This window comes from Drosophila ficusphila, unplaced genomic scaffold, assembly GCF_018152265.1.
Source record: "Drosophila ficusphila isolate 14025-0441.05 unplaced genomic scaffold, ASM1815226v1 contig_106, whole genome shotgun sequence".
Classification (NCBI taxonomy): domain Eukaryota; kingdom Metazoa; phylum Arthropoda; class Insecta; order Diptera; family Drosophilidae; genus Drosophila; species Drosophila ficusphila.
The window spans coordinates 10,553,935-10,573,475 of NW_025063993.1; the positions used below are offsets into that span (position 1 = coordinate 10,553,935).

Consider the following 19,541-nt stretch of genomic DNA (forward strand, 5'->3'; position numbering starts at 1 on the left):
CGATAAGTGCGTGACCACCGAGACGCCCACCACTACATGCAGCCAAAAAGAAACAACAACAACAACGTCTGTGTTTTACGTGCGTGAAAATTAGTTAAGTTTTTATGAAAAAAACCTACTTGGTTGGGTTTTTAAGAGCTATCGACCTTTCCACATGCTGCGGGGGATTGCGGGGCAAAGGGCTTTAATCAGCAGGACAGGACAAAAAGGTCAGGAAACGTGAATTTTGCGAAAGTGAAAACGGGGCAGTGCTGTGGAAAACGAAGCAAAACGGTGCCAAAAAAAAAAAAAGAAAAACGCAAGGAAAAGCAGCGAAAGCGGTGCAAAGGCAAACGCGCGATAAAGCAGCAGGTGCAGAGAAACGCGAGCATCGAAGATATAGCCAAATAATCTGTGGTTTCAACCGATTTGCCAGCGAAACAAGTAATTGCCACCCACACACGCACTCCCGAAAACAAATTGTGTACATACATACAGACATACGTATTGGGTAGTGCGGCGCTTGAAAAGCTGTCTTCATCACCAATCTCTTCGCATTTCCATCGTAAACCCACTCCGAGAACCGCCCCACACATGTCCTACATGATGGCCAAGACGCTGGAGGAGCAGAGCCTGCGGGAGTGCGAGCACTACATCCAGACCCACGGAATCCAGCGAGTCCTCAAGGACTGCATCGTCCAGCTGTGCGTCTGCCGACCCGAGAATCCTGTGCAGTTCCTGCGCCAATACTTTCAGAAACTCGAACGGGTGAGTACCTCTAGCATATGGTTTCGAAAACACCAAAACGTACAATTAATCAAAAATTCAAACCGAATTTTAATCCTTGATTTCCATAAAAAAATGCTATTTTTGATCTAGACGTGTACCTTTATTTCACTGATTAGCTTGTTTCGTAGTAGAATAGAATTTGCACCTTCCTGGTCCTAAGGCCAAGTACCTCGGCTCTTTGGAAGCTTCACCGCGCGGTTAGTAGAAGGCTTTCATCGCCGGATGTTCGATGGCCAGGTTCCCCGGAGGTTCTCCAATTTCTTTGATTCTAGCAATGCGCACAAGCATTACGAGGGCATTTTCGTCTAATTACGAGTCCAAAATTATTGCCAAAAGGTGTGGACGGAAGAGGGGTTATTGTAAGACGCACATTTTCTTAGTGGCACGATGGCTTCGGCTTGGGACACTTTGGTTTGGGCTTCGGACACTCATTTCGTTTCTTGGGCGCGGGGCAAGATGGCTTGGCGCTTGGCTTGGGGCAAGATGGCTTCGCCCCAAGCGATTTAGGTTTTGGGCAAGACGGCCTGGGGAAAGCCAATTTAGGCTTGGGGCAAACCATCTTAGGTTTGGGGCACACGGGCTTCGGCTTGGCGCAACTTTTCTTTGGTTTCGCGCAAGCTTTCTTTGGCCTTGCGCACATTTTCTTCGGCTTCCTGCACTTGGGATCCTTCTTCTTAGGACGACAGCCGTCGCCGCTATCGACAAATGCGCCTGTATGATAATCGGATTCAGAATCCGCATCATCGGAATCCGGTTCGTTTTTAATTGAGCAACTTGAGCCTTTGGCGCTACTGCTAGCCGATTTTAGATACTCTTGATACTCTACCTCATCTAGTGGGTCCTGAGAATCAAATTTATTATAAAACTTGCTAGGCTCGCTAGTAAAAATTTATTATGTATGAACTAACCTGGTACTCTTGCTGATGGCTAGTAGACATCTGTTGCCAGCGTTTGCGAGCCATTTCCGCGATTTGCCCATCGGTGTAGCAACTGCTATAGCGCTCCTGAAATTTCCTGAGGAAATTGACGAAGGGCGAACACAGTGAATTGGCATCCCATGCGTTTTGAAGATCGGCCATCTTATTGAGGTCGTATACATATCCCGATTTTGCAGGACGCGCTCTTTGTTCCGTCTCACTTTTCTTAATCACGTTGTTCATGTTGTCAACTTTATTAACTATTTCACTTGCAAAATTATTATCGAAACTCGAACTTTTCACAAAAGAATTTGTAGATAAAAAGTAAAAAAAAAGGAGTATCAAAAAAGACTCTACACAATTTAAATATAAAATTTTTTGTCGTTTATAAAATGAGGTGTTTTTGCTTCGGGGCTTTAGTACAAACTGATTCTATGTTGGGCAGACTTTGGCTATGTGGATTTGATTAATGGCTTTCTCGTTGCTACGATCATTTTTTTTACCAGTCTAGAATGGCTCCTTTGAAGCCAAGTTGGCTGGTTGTTTTAAAAAAGAAAACTACTTTAAATAATTAGAGGTATTTTTAACCATGTGAACATATTTAAAGGGATTCGTTCATTATCCAAGGATATAGGAAAAATTGATTTCTTTAATTTTTCATGTGATTGAGTTTGCTGGCGGGGCTTTCAACCCTTTGCAAGCAACAAGCGGCATTTGGCTGGTCATCTAATGGTCGCTTAAACGAAAATCAATACAACCTGTGGTCTATTTTTGAGGCGGAGTGTTAAATTAAGCCAGTCTAAAGGTGGATTTTCAAAACACATGCTTGTTTTGTTGGCGCTCTCTTGTTGAGAGGACTGCATCCTTCTTTTTTTGGGAAGATGCAGTGGCCAGAGAGCTTTAAAGTTTATTTTCGGGGTGGCAGGCTGCAGGTTGCAGCGAAAGCTTGCCGTGCTGCAATGTAAATAGAACAGCGCACCTGTGGAGGCCTTCCCGCCCGACCCCCTTCACTCCCTCCCCCCGTGAAAGGCACATTCTCCGGCCCATTTCTCTCCGGGCTCTGGCTTCGAGTGTGAGCGCCTCTCTGGGGCAGGTTGCCTGTTGAATGCCGCACTCGTTGTCAGTTGGATTAGCATCCTGGCGCCGTGCAGAAGCATCCTGCGGTGCACAGTCGTTAGGTCCTCTCTGTTTTTGTTTTTCCCACGTCGCGCAATGGGCAACCAGTTGAGTGTGAACAGCATCCAGGATGCGGTCATCGATCGCTTCCGCTCGGTGGCTCTGACCACCGATGCCAGCGGCGCCATGCGAATCCGTTCGTTTTCGGAGGGCGTGGTGACCACCGCCCACCATCATCAGCAGAATCAGCAGCAGAGTGCCCACTGCAGCGGGCGTGGTGGGCGAATCCTGCGCGACAGCAGCATCGATGGCGGAGTGGCCATGTTCGATGCCCTGCTGCGCGACGATCACGAGCACCGTTTGAGTCTGGACGCAGTGCATCGGATGCGCCACGTCCGCACCTCCTGCACCACAATTCCCGAGGAGGACGCCGTCAGCGATCGCAGCCTGCAGGTTCATCTCTCGACGCTCGCCCGCGAGCGTGAAGTAAGTTGGAAAATTGCAAATAGCGGGAAACGGAAAACGGGAAACGGGTAACAAAAACACTTGCGAAATTCGCGCGGAAAAGCTTTTAGCGGAAAATGTCCAAAGTGTGGGAGTGTGCGCACGGGAAAAGCTTTGATTTCGGTTTCGCGACCAAGTGTCTTGCTGATTCGGTTTGTTACTGCAAATGACGACGTCGTTAGTAGTGGCACAAACGAAAACAAACTGACAAACAAATGTAGCACTTAAGAAATGCTGAATACCCTTTCAAAATCTTTGGAAAAAATATTTATTTGTATTAACTATAAAAAACCTTCAAAGATATAAAATCTTTGTTGAAGTGTGCGAATTAGATGTACATAGTTTAAAAAAACCAATTTAATATCAAACAGTTTTAAGTGGGTGGTTGGGCATTCAGATTTTGAGTTTGATTATTTATATAGGTGAGGTAGTTTTTACCCCTTATTTTGGATGATTTTTAAGCAAGTTTTGTTTTTTCATAAATATAATTCGTAAAACTTAAGCTTTTATTTTAGTAAAACTGTAGGTCCCGCATCATAACAAACCCAAATACCATAAATTTAAATTAATTTTATAGTTACTTTAAATGAAATATTAAATTCGTTATTATGTTTATACTAAGCATGTTTCCTTTTTTATAAACAACCCCAATGGAAGGGTATTGCAGCCTACCTGCAGGAGCCTCAGCTTTTAGCCAGATAATGTCGAGTTTGCACTTGAAACTCGAAGGGAACGAAATCAGAGCGCTCCCTCTGCTTTTCCCTTTTCCCAGCACAGGTCCTTTTCTCCAGCGAAAGCTTTTCCTTCCGCTGCGTCATAGCTGTGTGAGTGTGTGGGTTGCTGTGCGAAAAACTTTACTTTTTGGCCATCCGTGTATATATATATCCGCACACACCTACATACACTCGTATATTTGGGTTTCCTTCGCTGTGCGTGTTGGTGAAGGTCATCCTGTCGTCGTCGAGATTGTATTTGTGTCTGTGGCTGCGAGAGTTTACTTTCGTCCTTTCGGTTGTCTCAGTCACTTTTTGGCCACCGTCAGTTGCCCATCGTCGTCCCTTTTTGTTCGCCAGCCCAACTGCTCAATTTGCTATTTGCCATTTACCATTTACCTCTTGCGGTCGTTACTTCTTTGACTTCTTTGCCTGATTGATGGCCACGCGAACTGCGGCGCTCCGATCATCGAATTGTCCGGTTTAACGGTCGTGTTTATGCCGCTTTTACGGCTGTCATCGCTCCGTCCGGCGCTGTTTACGCCGGCTTCTGATTAACAGCCGAATCGTGCCAAAAACTACGCCATAGACTTTGTCGCCAGTGTCCGCCAAATTGGGCCATAAAATAAGAACAAACAACAATCAATTGTTGGCCAAAACAAGGACAGAAAAAGTGCTAAACCGGAAGTAAAAGGAAAACAGACTAGACCAGCGAAATGGTGGGTTAACTGTCAAGTGCTAATTGGGTGAACCATTCTTACAGATACGGGTTTCCATTAAATCAAGAATTTGATATTTGTCTTTCAAGCAGAAAAGTTATAAAAAACCAAATCTTAAAGGTTATCACGTATACGCACTGTTTACCTTGTTTTAATTTTGATTAAAAATTCTCTTAATGATTCTGTTCCATTAATTAAGGTTGCAAATTTCAATTTTTGGTTAAGAAATGTCTAAATGTATCCCTTAAATGCTTATTTAAAAATAATGTTTCTTTTATGATTATGAAATTTATGACATTTTAATAATTTTTTAAACGATAAACAACCAAATATTTCACAACGAATTTGGCTTCTTTGTGCTTTTATTTCTTTTGCTTTACTCATGGGAGACGCAAAAGCATTTGCCATTATCTCCTTAAGTGGCAGTTAACTGGTAAACAAATCGAATTAAAAAATTGTCACACGAAATCTGACCTTGAATTATGTGCTCGTAACTTGATTAAATTGATATTTTTATTAGGAATTATTTGCTTTTTATGCATTCGCATCGCAAAAAACAATTTCTGTGATATTTTTAAGTGGCCGAGGAAAGTGATTTATGATTGGATTTTCTGGGGATTATGGCTGATACTCTCGATATTGAAATTTGGCACAAAGGCTTTGCTTGTCTTGTCCTGCCATCCAACTTTGTGAATAACTGAGTAGCGTGCAGGTAATATAACCACCGCTCCAAGAACCTTTCTCCACCCCCAGCTTCTCGGGTTTCGCATAAATAAATTATCGTTTATTTTACGCTTGAGTTGGGGGGCGGTATTTATCGGGAATCGAAACTTTTATGTAAATAATACACACAGAAATGTATGAAAGACCATTGTGTTGTGGAAAAGTTTCTGGCAAAATGCGTATCCGTATCTGTCGGATGTGGCGACCTTTTGTGTGCCGATCCATTAAGCGGCTTATGAACGTAGCTCCCTCCGAGTGTCCATGAATAATTTCGCTAATAAAGAAGGTTCGGAATCGGGGTGAAAACTTTCAGGCGCAACAGTTTCGTAATTAAAAATTCCCCCCCAAATTCCTTTTGCCATTTTCCTCGGTGAATTGTAAAGTTGTAAATCCTTTTGTCCAACTGACGTCATTGGGTAAAATTGAAGGATTTGGCCAACTCTTCGGGCTTCAGCTGTCAATTTGCTGGATGGCTGCTCGTTTGTTGACAGCTGTGACGACGATTGTGGTGTGTCCTTTCTCGCAGGACATTGCCTGGCCATCAAATGGGCAGCTGGATAACCCAGAATCGATGGGGGGTACGCCTTTTGTGTGTCCCCAAAAATAATGTTTATGCAGGCCAACGCCAACAAAAGGTTTCTCCCCGGCATAACTGATGGTTTCAAAATAAAGGAGCAGGAAGAGGAGGCCTTTGGGGGGGCGTGGCAAAACAAAAAGTTCACTGAATTGGAAATTTCGCTGAACCAAGTCTCGTGGCGCCGGAGGGCGGGTGGAAAAACGAATGCAGCACGGATGTTTTATATGGGTATTTTTTTAGCTATACTGGTATAATGGGGAAATTTAAAGCGCGTGGAAAGCTAATGCGAGTGCGAAAGGAAGGGATAATTTTTGCGTCAAGTAGGGCGCAAAATTTTAATTAATTCGATTATAAAACGCAGTCACACATACACTAACACCCAAGGGAAAAGCGGGGGAGGAAAGCGGGACAGGAAGCGAGCAGACAAAGAGCTTTTCCGCATTTTATTGCAGCAGTCTTCCCCCGCATCCTGTTCGCATGCAGAATCTTTTTCCGTTCCATGGAAACTTTGCCGGTGACAGAGTGAATCCAAGTGTGGGGCGATAGAAAGTTATGGCCAATGTTTTGCTTGGCCCACATTTAATGAGTCCTGCTTGGGGTGCTAAAAGGAATTTAAATTGCCAACGCGTCACAACGAAAAATGTAAGAAAAGAAAAGGAGGGAACAATTTTAAAGGTCTTTGCCACGCGTAATTAATTTCTTGAGAGCGGAAAGTAAAGAAAAACAAAGTTGAAAATTAAAGTCCATATAAAAACCCTTTATTTGGATATACATACAAATATTTTATTGAGCAAGACAAATCCCTGAGTCACACAATTTAAAATTTCCCAAAATCTCAAGCTGTCTTTTTGATAGACATCTTAATTTATAAGGCAGCCAACTAAGAGGAATTTATTACCTGACTCATCAGAGAGCTGCAATTTTAAATGCCTTGAAATGAGAAACGAAATCAGCTTCCCCAGTGGACGCATGAAGCTGCAACCGATTCTCGTTGCCACTAGACTCTCTAGAGAGGCTTTTCTCCTCCAGGCCCTGTACAAATTGGCATACTTAACCTGTCGTGCCACCTGCAGCGCCTCAAGGTTCCGCCCGGCCCACCCACTCAAAATCCAACTGACACACTGGTAATCCCAACGAGGCGACTTCGAGGGCCCTTCGCCTCTTGGACACCTTGAGTTCTCACTAACGAGAGCATTGCCGGGATGGCTTCAAGTGCCTAAATCTGTGCCCTCGCCTTTGCACATTGCGTATACGCCATGTGGCGCGGCATTAAGTCCACATAACTGTTAATGTAATGGTTATTGACAATTTATCAAAGTGAGTGCGAATGAATTTGCATGTTTATGGGCTCGTGAAACTATAAATCGCCAGCGTAGCAAATCAAATTTATTTCCACCGCTGCCTTGGGCAAATAAAACAAAAAAAAAAAACAATACATATAAAAGCCGCCTACAATCTTTGGATTTCTTTTTGTTTTCCATTTCGCGATTTTTTCTTGTCTTCTTGGCACTGGCGCTCAAATTGATTTGTTTTGTACACTGCGAGATTTCAGAGGCTGAGAGGTGAGCTAAATGAAATGGAGGGGATCTCCAAGTGCCCCTCTTCTAATACTCTATGACAGCAAATATCTCTTTTGGCCATATAATTTGTAGCAGCCATTAGTTGCTCTTTTGTAGTTCGTATTTGCTCTCCATGATTTCTATTTTGCAGTTTTGTTCTTTTTATTATTTCTGTGGTCTTGTGGCGACTTTTGCTTTCTTTTGAGTCGCTTGTGATTGGCCTTTTTGTAGCTGCACTGGAAGAAACGAAACTAAAACCTAAAGAAATTTTAAATAGCCAGCTACTCAATGAGGTGGAACTTCAATTACCAATTTAAATCTTTGCGCACTTAATTAATTTAAATTTTTTGTTGTCTGATATTTGATTGGCCTTGAGTTTATGCAATTTCATTTTCAGTTTCAATTAATCCTCTTATTGTTGTTCATTACACCTACCTCTTTTCGTTTGTTATTTTGATGTATTTTACCATTGTTTTTCTGTTTTACTTGTATTTATGCATACAAAAAAAAAGGTTGGAAATACTTTTCTATTTGGTAACTAATTTATAAAAAATTACAATAATTACAAGCATTTAAAGAAGATATAGTAAATCGTAAATAATCACAGTATTATAAATAAATTCTCTTTAGGTTTTATTAACTTTTTAAATCAGTCAACAGATTTGTTTCCTCTGTAAACTCGACATGAAGGCTACTGGCCACCACTTCTTGGGTCTTTTAGCCGCTTAAAACCTACCACAAACCGCAAAATGGTCGGCAGTTTATCCGCCCTAGACCACATAACGGTATCACCACCCCGTCACCCCCACACAGATACTCACCCACACACATGCGATGGCAACTAGTGTGGAAAGATGAAGCCGCTGCCTCTGCCGGCGTCAGCGCAACGCCAGCGTCGACTGCGACTGCGGCGTCGATTGCCGCAAGTTGAACGCGAATTTCGAATTGAGTTTTCAGTTTGTGTCGCGCCTCCGTTTTGTAAATACGCGAAAAAAAGACATTTGCCGAGCCGAAAGTCGCGACTGCTACAACAACGATAACACAGGCAGAACAACTAAATAATTAAAACGGAAACAGCGGGTAGACAACACACAAAAACAAAAACCATCTGAACTAGAAGAACAAGAACACAGTGTGTTCCTTCGCAATTGGATTAATTAAGCAATTATAGCAGGAAAACAGCGGCGGAAAAAACAGCCAGCACAGCAAGAAGGAGCCAAGCGAAGAAATTAAATTGGACACTAGCGGCAAAATTAAATCAAATATTTATGTGTATAATGCGGGGGTCCAGTGACGCACGATCTTATAAATATATTTTTAGGATTTCTTTTTTATATAATTTCATATTTTATAGCCGTGGCCGCCCATTTATGCCAATTAAATTTGCTGCGATTTCTTTAAATAGCCCCATAAAGAAAATATTAATTATACGCAGTGGTGTCCAACATAAAATGATTCTAGCCGTTGTACTTTGTTCCTTAAACTCAATTGTACATGAATATTTGTCAATAATCTCGATTTTAAAGCTAATTTGTAAAGCAGTTTTATTTAAAGAAAATTTTCACGGAGTGCAGTTATAACATAATTCATTAGTGCACCAAAATTTACCTTTCTTAGTATTTCCATTTCCACATTTTTAAGTGGCTTACTTTCTTGAAATCTGTTTTTTGGCGACCCAAAAGTATTTCCAATTTAAAAAACATTTTTTCTGAACTGTTCGCAGCAATTTTGAATATTTATTTTTATAAAACTTTGACATTGGGTTTGTCATTGCTGCTGGCGGCTGTTTTTGCTCGCCTGTCCACGCCGCGTATACGTAATATTTTTATAATTCTGTCCGCTCTTTGTTTTTGCTGTTTTCCTACTTGCGAGCAGAACAGCATTATTACAAATCCGAGAGTGAAAATCTTCGTGATCTTCTACAAAGTCCCACGTCGCGAGTTTTTCATCTGCTACTACTGTTTGTTGTTTGTTTTTTCTGTGTCCATATTAGAAGCGAAGCGTTTTCACAATTTGTTGCACATAAGTAGCACAAGCCCCAACACACGGATAACTAAAGAACAAAAACACACACAGATACACACACGCACACAACACCAATACCAACACCAACACCAACACAGGAGTACACAAGCAAAGAAACATGTCTAAGGTTTGCCATAAATAAATGAGTCTGTTAGTGGCTGTCATAGTTTGTAGACCATAAGTCTAGTTTGTACGGCTATTCAATAAGCGCTCATTCACCTAAACAAGCTGAAAATAACAACAAAAAATATTAAAAAAAACACACACCCTCATAGAGGTAAATATTTAGCATTTGGTTGCACAATTGTGTGCACTTGCTTTTGCTTTTTATTTTTTTCCGCGGACTGTCCCCCACAGAAGTCGACGCCTTTGCTGGGTTTTATTCATGTTCATTGGATGCAACAATGCCGCCGCGTTTACAATTGCAAGCGGCGACCATTATTCTACATGGTTTACGCGGCGACTATATGTTCTGGGTCCTACCTCACAGCATGGAGCCCTATTTGTTGCCTCATCTGTGTTTCATTGTCGCTTTTGTAATTCGCTTTCTGTTTCCCCATCCAGCTAAGAGCTTGTAAGGGCATAAAGAATTTTTACCGACTTTCTATGAGACTTATTCGCCTTTTATGGAAACGATTTGAGTGCAAGAAATATTAAACAAACGGAAGTATAATATTCTACAAGTATTTTACTATTACGATTGGTCAATATATAAAATGTTGCTTAAAGAGGTTCCCAGTATTTCGAGTATTTTTAACGTAATTTGGGATTTTATTGTAGTAGTAAAGATATTTGATCAAGGAACAGTAAAATAAACATATTACAAGCAGTAATGTGTCCAATTTGGAATTGCTTTTCTTGGAATTTATTCTATTAAAATAAACAAACCTTGAATCCCTGCTTGTCGATAGCCGTGTTGGCAGCCATACAAGATTATTAAACATAATTGATTTCGTAATAGATGAAAATGTCAGGTAATTAGTCCTCATTACCCAACCTTCACCGCATCTTGCCCCACCCTTCACACCTGGCCGCACCTCGTCCCACCGATTGTCGTCATCTAATCAAAACCTGCATTTGTCATGATTCCCATAAATGTTGTGCGTTGTTTTATTAGCGGGCTCGTTGATAAGGCGGGAACGGTGACAAGACTCCATTTTAAAGTCAGGGCCTACGTGGAAATCGCACGGGCCCATCCATCCAATCAGGCGGGGCGAGACCGCAAAGTCAGCCCATCCGGGAGGGGATTGGATTCAATTTACAATGCGAAATCGATTTCCGTTTAATATGTCACAGGGAACGTCGCCAAAAGCTGAAAGCCCGGGAAAATCGCGAGGAGTATCGTATCGGGTGGGTCAAAGGGTGGCTGGGTGGCGTTGCAGGGTTGGCGGATTGGTGGGTTGCTCAGAGTTTATGGTGGCCTCATGGCCATGTCCATGGCCAGGGCCAGGGCTATAAGTCGACTGGGCGCCGACTCCGCGTCTGCACAAAGGTCACGGCCACATCGCTGGCACACGCGCCGGGTTCTCCTCCGTTCTCCGTTCTCGGTTCTCGGTTCTGGTTGCTCGATTCTGGGTACTCGGCTCTGGCTTCTGGGCCCTGTCCCTGGCCAAATGGCCATAAACTAAGTTGCAGTTTTGCAAATGCAAAAACAGGAGGGGTCTGTTGTGATACTGCCACCCAGTAAGCTGACTGCATGATAAACTAGAGTATGCAATTTGCATACTTGGCAGCTCAAAACTTTGGGTATTACGAATTATTCATCAAACTTTGCAGTTAATGGACTTGATTTTAGTTGTCTTTGCAAAGCGTTATGTACACAAAATAGATAAAGTTTTTCCAAAATATACAGAAAATGACTTATCCTATTTATTACCACTTTTCTTCAGTAAAATATTACAGAATATTCTCACATTTAAGAAACATTTTAAACATTTTTTAGAGAATAAGCTTGACTTTACTCAGATTAATTAACAGGCATTTGTATGCCAAACGTTGATGTTTTTGGGCGGCAGCACTTGATTATCATCTGTTTTGACACCTGACTTCCAGCGTGGAGCAATTTCCTTCAGCTGACTGGCAGCCACCCAAGAGCTTCGTCAATCAATTGCGGCGACATTCGGTTGGGGGAATTCATTGAGTAGTTTGCTATCGTCAGCTACGAATCATGATCGGCTGGCAAATTGCTTAGCTCACCTATTAATTGCGGTTTTGTGTTTTTGCTTGTTCTTTTCCTGCCAGCCGCATTGTTTACAATATTTCTGGGCACTTCAAGCGATTTTTGGTTTGCCATAATACACGATTGTTTAGACAATAAAAATTAATGAGCACCGTCTTTCATTTGAAGTTCTTCGCCGGGCATGTCGATGTTTATGGATAGCGTACGATAATTTTGTTCAAGAGGCTTCGGTCGGGTGGGAGAATCATATCAAGTGCAATTATTTTTATATTAAATGCAAATACTTCGTTATGGCTTTGAACACATATTGCTTTTGTGATTGAAATATTTTTAGGCGAAAAGTAATTTCTGCTGATGGTTGAGGTGATTAAACATTGCTGAAAGTATAATAATTCGTGAGATTGATTATTTTCCTGGTTTCCCTATTGTTTTTAATCAATAAACATTGCTTCTGAATTCATGTGGATTTTAGGCTTTAATTCTGATTCAACAATCCGCACATCGCACATCCATTAGTTAAAATAATTAATGCCACATTTAATCCAGATAACGTATGCTTTGGCTACCCAAAATGCAGTTTGTTTTTCGAAATTTCTTGAGGTGGAGCCTATTTATAGGACACTGATCCCAAACGCACTGCAATTGCAGCCATAAATGCCAGTGGCTGCCACTTGTAGTTCCGTTGAGTGACAATTTAATGCAACTTAATCAGCGTCTTGGGCCAGCTGGCCATTTCTGCTCGACTGGCTTGACGTCACAGTGGGAAACGGACTGCAATTGGACAGCTGGCTGGTGCAGTGCTTAGGATGGGCTTCAAGTGTGTGGGAGTGAGCAATTTGCATGGGGACTCGAGGCACCGGAATGCGCAGCAAAAGTCAGGATGTAAAGCTCTTTAGCTCCCCGTTGGCTGGCCGTTTTCATTGCCGACGCGTAATGGAGCTTATGATTTGCGGATGTGGGCGGGAAGAGCTTTCCCGGGTGCGTCGCATCTCCGGACATTTGCACAATGCTGCAGGAAAACAACCACTGGTTGCAGTTCGCATATTTCCACTGAGAGTGACGCACATTAATCTGGCTGTTAGTCGCCAACGCACATTGGAAGTTTGATCCTGCAGCAGTTAATAATGCCTCTGCCCCCGAATTCAAATCAAGTGAGAGGTGTTAATATTATTTTATGGGTATTTGTATGCTGTAATGTATTTTAATGGTAGTTTTAAAAACAAAAGAGAGTGAAATAACTATAAGATTATGAATGGTTTGCAGATATTAAATAGTACTGTTTAGCTTAATTAAAAGGCAAATATCGAACTTTAAACTGGTCTACAAACTATGCAAAATCATTGCTTTACCGCTTTGTTGATCTTTGTTCAGGCTTTGATAAGATGATAAACCAACAAGATAATGAACCGCGATGTGTGTGCCATAAACCAAACCAAAAATACTCATCGCATTGTTATTTTTATCTTCGGCAGGAACAAGTCAAACTGGATGCCAGTAGACAGGTGATCAGCCCCGACGACTGCGAAGATCTCAGCCCGATGCCACAGACAGCTGCTCCGCCGGTGCGCCGGCGCGGTGGAATCTCCGCCGAACCCGTCACCGAGGAGGACGCCGCCAACTATGTGAAGAAGGTGGTGCCCAAGGACTACAAGACGATGAACGCTCTCTCCAAGGCGATTGCCAAGAACGTGCTATTCGCCCATTTGGATGAGAGCGAGCGATCCGACATATTCGATGCCATGTTCCCAGTGAATCACATTGCCGGCGAGAATATCATCCAGCAGGGCGATGAGGGAGACAACTTCTACGTGATCGATGTGGGCGAGGTCGATGTGAGTATATAAATCAGATTCATGCACTAAAGGGTTCCTTCATATTGGTTATTGTTTGACTTGAACCTTGAAATAACTATTTGTATTTCTTTGTCAGGTCTTTGTCAACTCCGAACTGGTGACCACCATCAGCGAGGGCGGCAGCTTCGGTGAATTGGCCCTGATCTATGGCACTCCCCGCGCCGCCACCGTGCGGGCCAAAACCGATGTGAAGCTGTGGGGCATTGACCGCGACTCCTACCGCCGCATCCTGATGGGCTCGACCATCCGTAAGCGCAAAATGTACGAGGAGTTCTTGTCGCGCGTCTCCATCCTGGAGAGCCTGGACAAATGGGAACGCCTCACGGTGGCCGATTCCCTGGAGACCTGCTCCTTCGACGATGGCGAGACGATTGTGAAGCAGGGAGCAGCCGGCGACGATTTCTACATCATCCTGGAGGGCTGTGCGGTGGTGCTGCAGCAGCGTTCCGAGGTGAGTGACCGAAATTGGAGCTGTCATCTGGTGGAGAGACCCCTACTAATCCAATGTTCTATCTAATCAGCAGGGCGAGGAGCCCGCCGAGGTGGGGCGTCTGGGTAGCAGCGATTACTTTGGCGAGATTGCTCTGCTTTTGGATCGACCACGAGCGGCGACCGTCGTGGCCCGCGGGCCGCTCAAGTGCGTCAAACTGGACAGGGCGAGGTAAGATCGGGAAATCAGGATCAGTTCCTAATCTAGTAACAATTTAACTTATGGAAAATTGAATGCTCTATATTTATTAGCTATTTGCTGAAGATGATGGCCAAATAAACTAATAATAACATTCCTACTTCAATCCAGATTCGAACGCGTTTTGGGACCCTGCGCCGACATCCTCAAGCGCAACATCACGCAGTATAACAGTTTCGTTTCGTTGTCCGTCTAAGTCAGCAACAACGACAACAACAACAAACACTACAACCAAGCAACAACAAAGAGCAGCAGCAGCAAGAAACAACAACCGAGAAACAAACAAAGCAACAACGCAGCGAACGTCGTCGAAAAACAACATGAAGACGGATGGGAAATAAGTGGATAGAAAAACAAACAAACGCTCAGCAGCATAAAAATGAAATCGTAAACTATATAAGTGTGTAAAGTTAATTGCCACAAAGCCATCGGATTCTCGATTCTGTTCAGTCAGAGATACAGAATAGAATGCGTGCGTGGGGGCTGAGGGCTAAAAAATGTTAATTATCTGATTCTGTATGTTGTGCTGAAGTTACATAATTGTGTACGTGTGTGTCTCTGTGAAAAGGTTGCGGCGGCATGTTCCCCACCCCGCAACCCCCGACATCGGAGATAGTTTTTTGCCCAGGCTTCGTCTATATACTTCTCTTAACTTCTTCCGAGTTCTCCAAATCTTTTTGTATAACTTATGGAACATGCTGCCTTCCCAAAAACAAAAAACGTTTCATTAAAATATCCAACTGACATCTGAATGTTTTTTAACAAAGAAATAAACACGATGAATATATGTGTAATAAATAAAATCATACAAAAAATGGCAACACACACAGGCACAAAACACAAACACACGAACTCACACACTCTCATACGGGGCATGAAGTCATGGAAAATATAAGAAAGGAACGAAAAAATTGTATTTCGCTTGTATGATTCGTTATTTTTTTTGTCTAGAACAAAAACTCAACGTCAGCAATCAATCAATTACCCATTTTAATTATAATTTTAGTAAATTATTTTTAAACGCGTAGCACATGAAGTCAACAAGTCAGAAACTATTTAATTAAATATTAAAATCAATGAAAATTCATAATTTTTTCACATGTTTCTTGTTTCTTCATCGAACGGTGTTTCGTAATCTTAACCTAGTTTTATTGTTTTGTTAATGACTAATTTAAGCTCGAGCACAGCAAATGCCTAGTTTAATCTGTTTTACAAGAGGTATTCCTGTTTGTTAACTTTACTTTGTTTTTTTTTTCAACAAATATTAATAACAGCATTCTTTTTTAACTTAACAATTTAGAGCTAATATTGTAAAATTATCCTTTGTTTGGTTTAAGGGAATATTTTATTAATTAATTCATGGAATACCTCTAAAATTATGATTTGTTGTTGATGTACTAGGCATTTCCACAAACTGCCAGCTAACGTGAAGAAAACCTTAGAAGAGTTTAAAATCTTTACTAAACGCAGAGTCTGGGTGTGTGCGTGTGTGATGGGTGAGTGTGGGCGTGTGTATCTGTGTGAACTAATGAATATTACCCAAACGAGAAGTTGCATTTACAACACTCAAAAAAAAGCAGCCAACAAACCAATTTGTGTGTATGTATATATTTGTAAAGCTCATATCTGCTCGATAGATCATGGCGCATTTTCATTAGCTGTTGCTACATCACACACACACATATACACTCATCCACCCACTCACACACGCTCACGAGAAAATTAAAATCGCGAAATTTACTTGAAGAGGAGAGGAAAAACTCAAAAATATGCGATTTTGAAATGCACTTAAAAGCTAAAATTTTGACAATTTTACAGAATATGCAGAGCGATGTAGCGAATAAGTCTGCTTTGATTTTTGAACTATGACCCACTGTTAATGAGTAAATGAGCAAAATGCAAAAGGTTGACCCTAGGAAATTTTTTGAGCAGTGGTATGCGATGGAAACCCGCCGGCGGGTAGAAAACAGAAAATGGCATTACAAAGAATCGAGGTGGGCATGCAAAAATTAACTTTAAAGCTTAAACCGAAATGCAGACAGTGAGATATGGGGATCGAGTGGAATACAATTAAATTACAAGCATAATATTATCAATGTAAAATCGTATGTAAAAGCCAAGGCAGAAACCTATAAAAAAAAAACTGACAACAAAACAAACGACAAAAAATGAACAAAAAAATACAAAAAAGAAACTAAGAAATAAATACATTTACATAGATGTTGCAAAAACCAAGCGAATCGAAGCTCCTCCCATGGATTCTCGAGACCTTCTCTGTAGATTTGCGTATCCTGTCAGTGAGCTAGCACTTTCGGAGCAGCGGCCCCATGTTTCTAGACGCGATCTTCTTTATACCCACACTGTTCACCTACCTGCTCATCGGGCTGCTCATTGTGATCCTGTGCTTCGTCGTGATTTACATAAGCCACAAGATCTACGTCTCCGTGTACGACAACCTGCCGCTGGCCTCCTATCCCGGAAGTTCCCACCAACAGCTCCTGGGATTGCGTCACTCCAACCATGCGATGACCATGCGGGAGTACCTGGACAACTCGCTGCGGAATCCGCGCTCCAATCAGCCGAGCCTGCGCTCCGTTTACATTCAGAATCGGTCGCAGATCCTGGATTCCTCCTCGGGTAAGCTCATGCTCGGCCAGCCCTTCCCTTCTGGGTAATTTCCCTGTAGTTCTAAGGATTGTGCTCGCCCTGGAGCCCTGCTACCTGGTCAGTGCGGAGTTCGATGCGAGTCCCAGCCGGAGGACCATCAGTTTCATGTGCAACTGCCCCGATGACCCCGTGTGTGCTGCCGCAGAACCGCGGCCCTCGGGCTCCCTGCACATCGTTCGGTATTTCGATCACCTCTCCAAGATCCCCCGGCTGAGAGTCATGATGAAGTGCAATCAAAGAAGGCCGGAAGCAAAAGCGGATAGCAGGACGCAGTTGACGCTGAGCGATGTGATCCTGGAGACCAGGGAAGCGCAGGATGCACGGTGCACGGATAATGCCGCCGCCTGTCGACCTGTTAGCTTGCGGCGAAACTCCCGATAGCCGGGTTAAAAAGGGTGGGGCATTCAAATGGGAGGTTAAAGGCCATTCATTACCGGCTGCTGTAATGCGGTATAACTCGTTTTATTAAATTGTATACAAAGATCAATGAGGTGGGGGTTCCCAGGGACGACGGATGGGTCAGTGGGTCGGGCACTGAGCTCACGACAGTTTATGGAAATCGCGTGACAGCGAAGGTGAAAGTCAGCGGAGCAGTGGCGTGTGGAGTTGTTTATAGAGGGGCCCCCCCTCTCTTATTATGGTTATTTAAGTTTAAAAAAGTTGGGAATGGTTTCCCCATGGCTTTCGAGATATATTCGTCACCAACTGTTCCTTTTATATCCTCACAACAAGGAGATAATCGATGGCACCACTCTTTCCTAAACTTGTTTTTCTTAAAAATAAACCTTTTGGATTTTTAGTTGGTGTATTGTTATTTTCAACTTTATAGTGTGAATATTTTAAATTCGTTCTGCCTAGTTAAGGTATTGCGCACTAAAAAACTTCTTTTAAATCGACATTCTTAACAACATTCTTTTGAAGAACCAAAAGCCGAAGCAAATCAACAATCCACACTAATCTGCTACAGATTACTGATTTGTTTCCCTTTCCCTTTATCGGAACAAGTCACGTTTTTTTGTGTTTTTTATTGGAGAAGACAAAAAACTCAAGTAAGAAATTTCTTATTAAAATTTAGCTTTAATAATAAAGGTTTTTGCATTAGTAAAGTAAATTCTTTATATTTCTAAAAAGATAAAAATGTTAGGCTACGCCCGTGTGCCGCAATCTTAATTTGTAGTGCCCGTGGTTTTTTGGGGCTTATCATTCTGACTGTGGTGTTTGTTATCAATAGATAAAAACCTCTCCAGACCGAGCCATTGGCCCGGCTATCATGCCTAATTGCCGAAATCACTAGCCCCCCAACCAGAAATCGCCGCCACGAGAGACCCCAAGCAATTTGCTTGACGCCATTCCATTCTTTATTGACGCGGCCAATTAAGAAGGCAGCGTTGTTGATTTGATTGCAAGGCGAATACGAATGCGACTGTCATGCCTCAATAAGCTATAAATAAGGCTGGATCCCGAAAAGTTGCCAGATGTGGAGAGCGGCTTCCAAACGAGAGGAACTCCAAACTGGAAAAACTTTTCTAATCTCGGCCCCCGTTACAGATTCTATTGCACAAGAAGCTTATCAGAGAAACGAAAACGGAAAAACTGGACGCACGAGAAAAAACAACATCGACGAACGGCAACAGTCTGGCAACGAAGCGTATACGTAATGCCAAGCAAAGTTCCATTCATTTAACGCGCTCGTTTCAGTTCTCGGGCAGGTGTCAAGCGACATACACACGAAAAGCCGACGCGGTCACAATTCCGTTCCAGAATATCATATACGAATGCTATATATGCTCGCTCGATTGGCTAATTAGCATACGCGCTGCGCCCCCCGTCTCTTTACCTGAACCTGAGCTGTCTGGAATAAACTCATCCACAATTCTTTTGGGGAAGCGAGTACAAAGTCACAAAACAAATTTTGAAACATATACTTCGCATATACAAGTGCTTGCAAAAACCGATCGTCATGTTGGATCCCATTTCGGACACACCACTGGTCTTGGCCTACGTCTTTATGTCGCTGCTGGTGCTGATTCTGTGCTTCATACTGGTCAATGTGGTCCACAAGCTGTATCGCAGTCTCAACAGCGAGCTATCAACGGTTCCGATCTCCACCGCACAGCCGCTGAAGACCTCTATCATGGAGCTAGACGCCATGAAAACCGGTTAGGATGGGTGCAGCAGCAGTAGCGGCAGCGGCAGAGCTCGGTGGATTGCCGATGAGAGAATCTCAGTCCGACGTCGGAGCTCCGGTTTTAATTCGGGCGATCGGAGCACGAGCCACCAGGCGGCAGCTGCCAAGCCACCCACTCGCACCAACCACAAAATCTAGACGCCCGTATTGTTATACATTATCATTAAAGCAATTAGACGTTAATTCACGAAACTAGGCTTACGAGTAGAAATTAACTATAATATATAATTAACGCTGGTCCTCTAGTCAATTAATCGTTCGTTTTTTCGCCCTAAGGTTAGGTTACATGTACATTGATATTGTAAATAAAGAAACCTGAACGATAACTGAACAGCAATTAAGTTA

The 19,541-nt window shown here is 42.6% G+C and overlaps 4 protein-coding genes across 7 annotated transcripts; 3 read left to right on the forward strand and 1 right to left on the reverse strand.

The window, feature by feature from the left end:
• Positions 1–28: 28 nt before the first annotated feature.
• On the forward strand, positions 29–15,257 carry LOC108088233 (cAMP-dependent protein kinase type I regulatory subunit). Of its 4 annotated transcripts, XM_017185944.2 has the most exons (6): positions 8,551–8,676; positions 9,590–9,748; positions 13,273–13,632; positions 13,730–14,104; positions 14,175–14,314; positions 14,453–15,257. In XM_017185944.2, the coding sequence occupies exons 2-6, from the start codon at positions 9,740–9,742 to the stop codon at positions 14,535–14,537; spliced, it is 969 nt and encodes a 322-aa protein (XP_017041433.1). In that variant the 5' UTR covers positions 8,551–8,676; positions 9,590–9,739; the 3' UTR covers positions 14,538–15,257. The 4 variants fall into 4 exon arrangements, with proteins under 4 accessions (XP_017041431.1, XP_017041432.1, XP_017041433.1 ...); XM_017185942.2 differs by lacking the exons at positions 8,551–8,676; positions 9,590–9,748 and adding an exon at positions 29–747; XM_017185943.2 differs by lacking the exons at positions 8,551–8,676; positions 9,590–9,748 and adding an exon at positions 29–747 and having other exon boundaries at positions 14,178–14,314.
• On the reverse strand, positions 847–2,111 carry LOC108088234 (histone-like protein 18C). Its single transcript, XM_017185946.2, has 2 exons — positions 1,677–2,111; positions 847–1,609 (listed from the first exon to the last, which is right to left on the reverse strand). The coding sequence occupies exons 1-2, from the start codon at positions 1,926–1,928 to the stop codon at positions 1,145–1,147; spliced, it is 717 nt and encodes a 238-aa protein (XP_017041435.1). The 5' UTR covers positions 1,929–2,111; the 3' UTR covers positions 847–1,144.
• A 1,395-nt stretch (positions 15,258–16,652) lies between the features above and the next one.
• Positions 16,653–17,495, forward strand: LOC108088236. Its single transcript, XM_017185947.2, has 2 exons — positions 16,653–16,978; positions 17,028–17,495. Exons 1-2 carry the CDS (start codon positions 16,669–16,671, stop codon positions 17,387–17,389), a joined length of 672 nt encoding a protein of 223 aa, XP_017041436.1. The 5' UTR covers positions 16,653–16,668; the 3' UTR covers positions 17,390–17,495.
• Positions 17,496–17,977: 482 nt separating this feature from the next.
• On the forward strand, positions 17,978–19,522 carry LOC108088237. The gene has a single exon (XM_017185948.2). The coding sequence runs from the start codon at positions 18,969–18,971 to the stop codon at positions 19,170–19,172; it is 204 nt and encodes a 67-aa protein (XP_017041437.1). The 5' UTR covers positions 17,978–18,968; the 3' UTR covers positions 19,173–19,522.
• Positions 19,523–19,541: the final 19 nt, after the last annotated feature.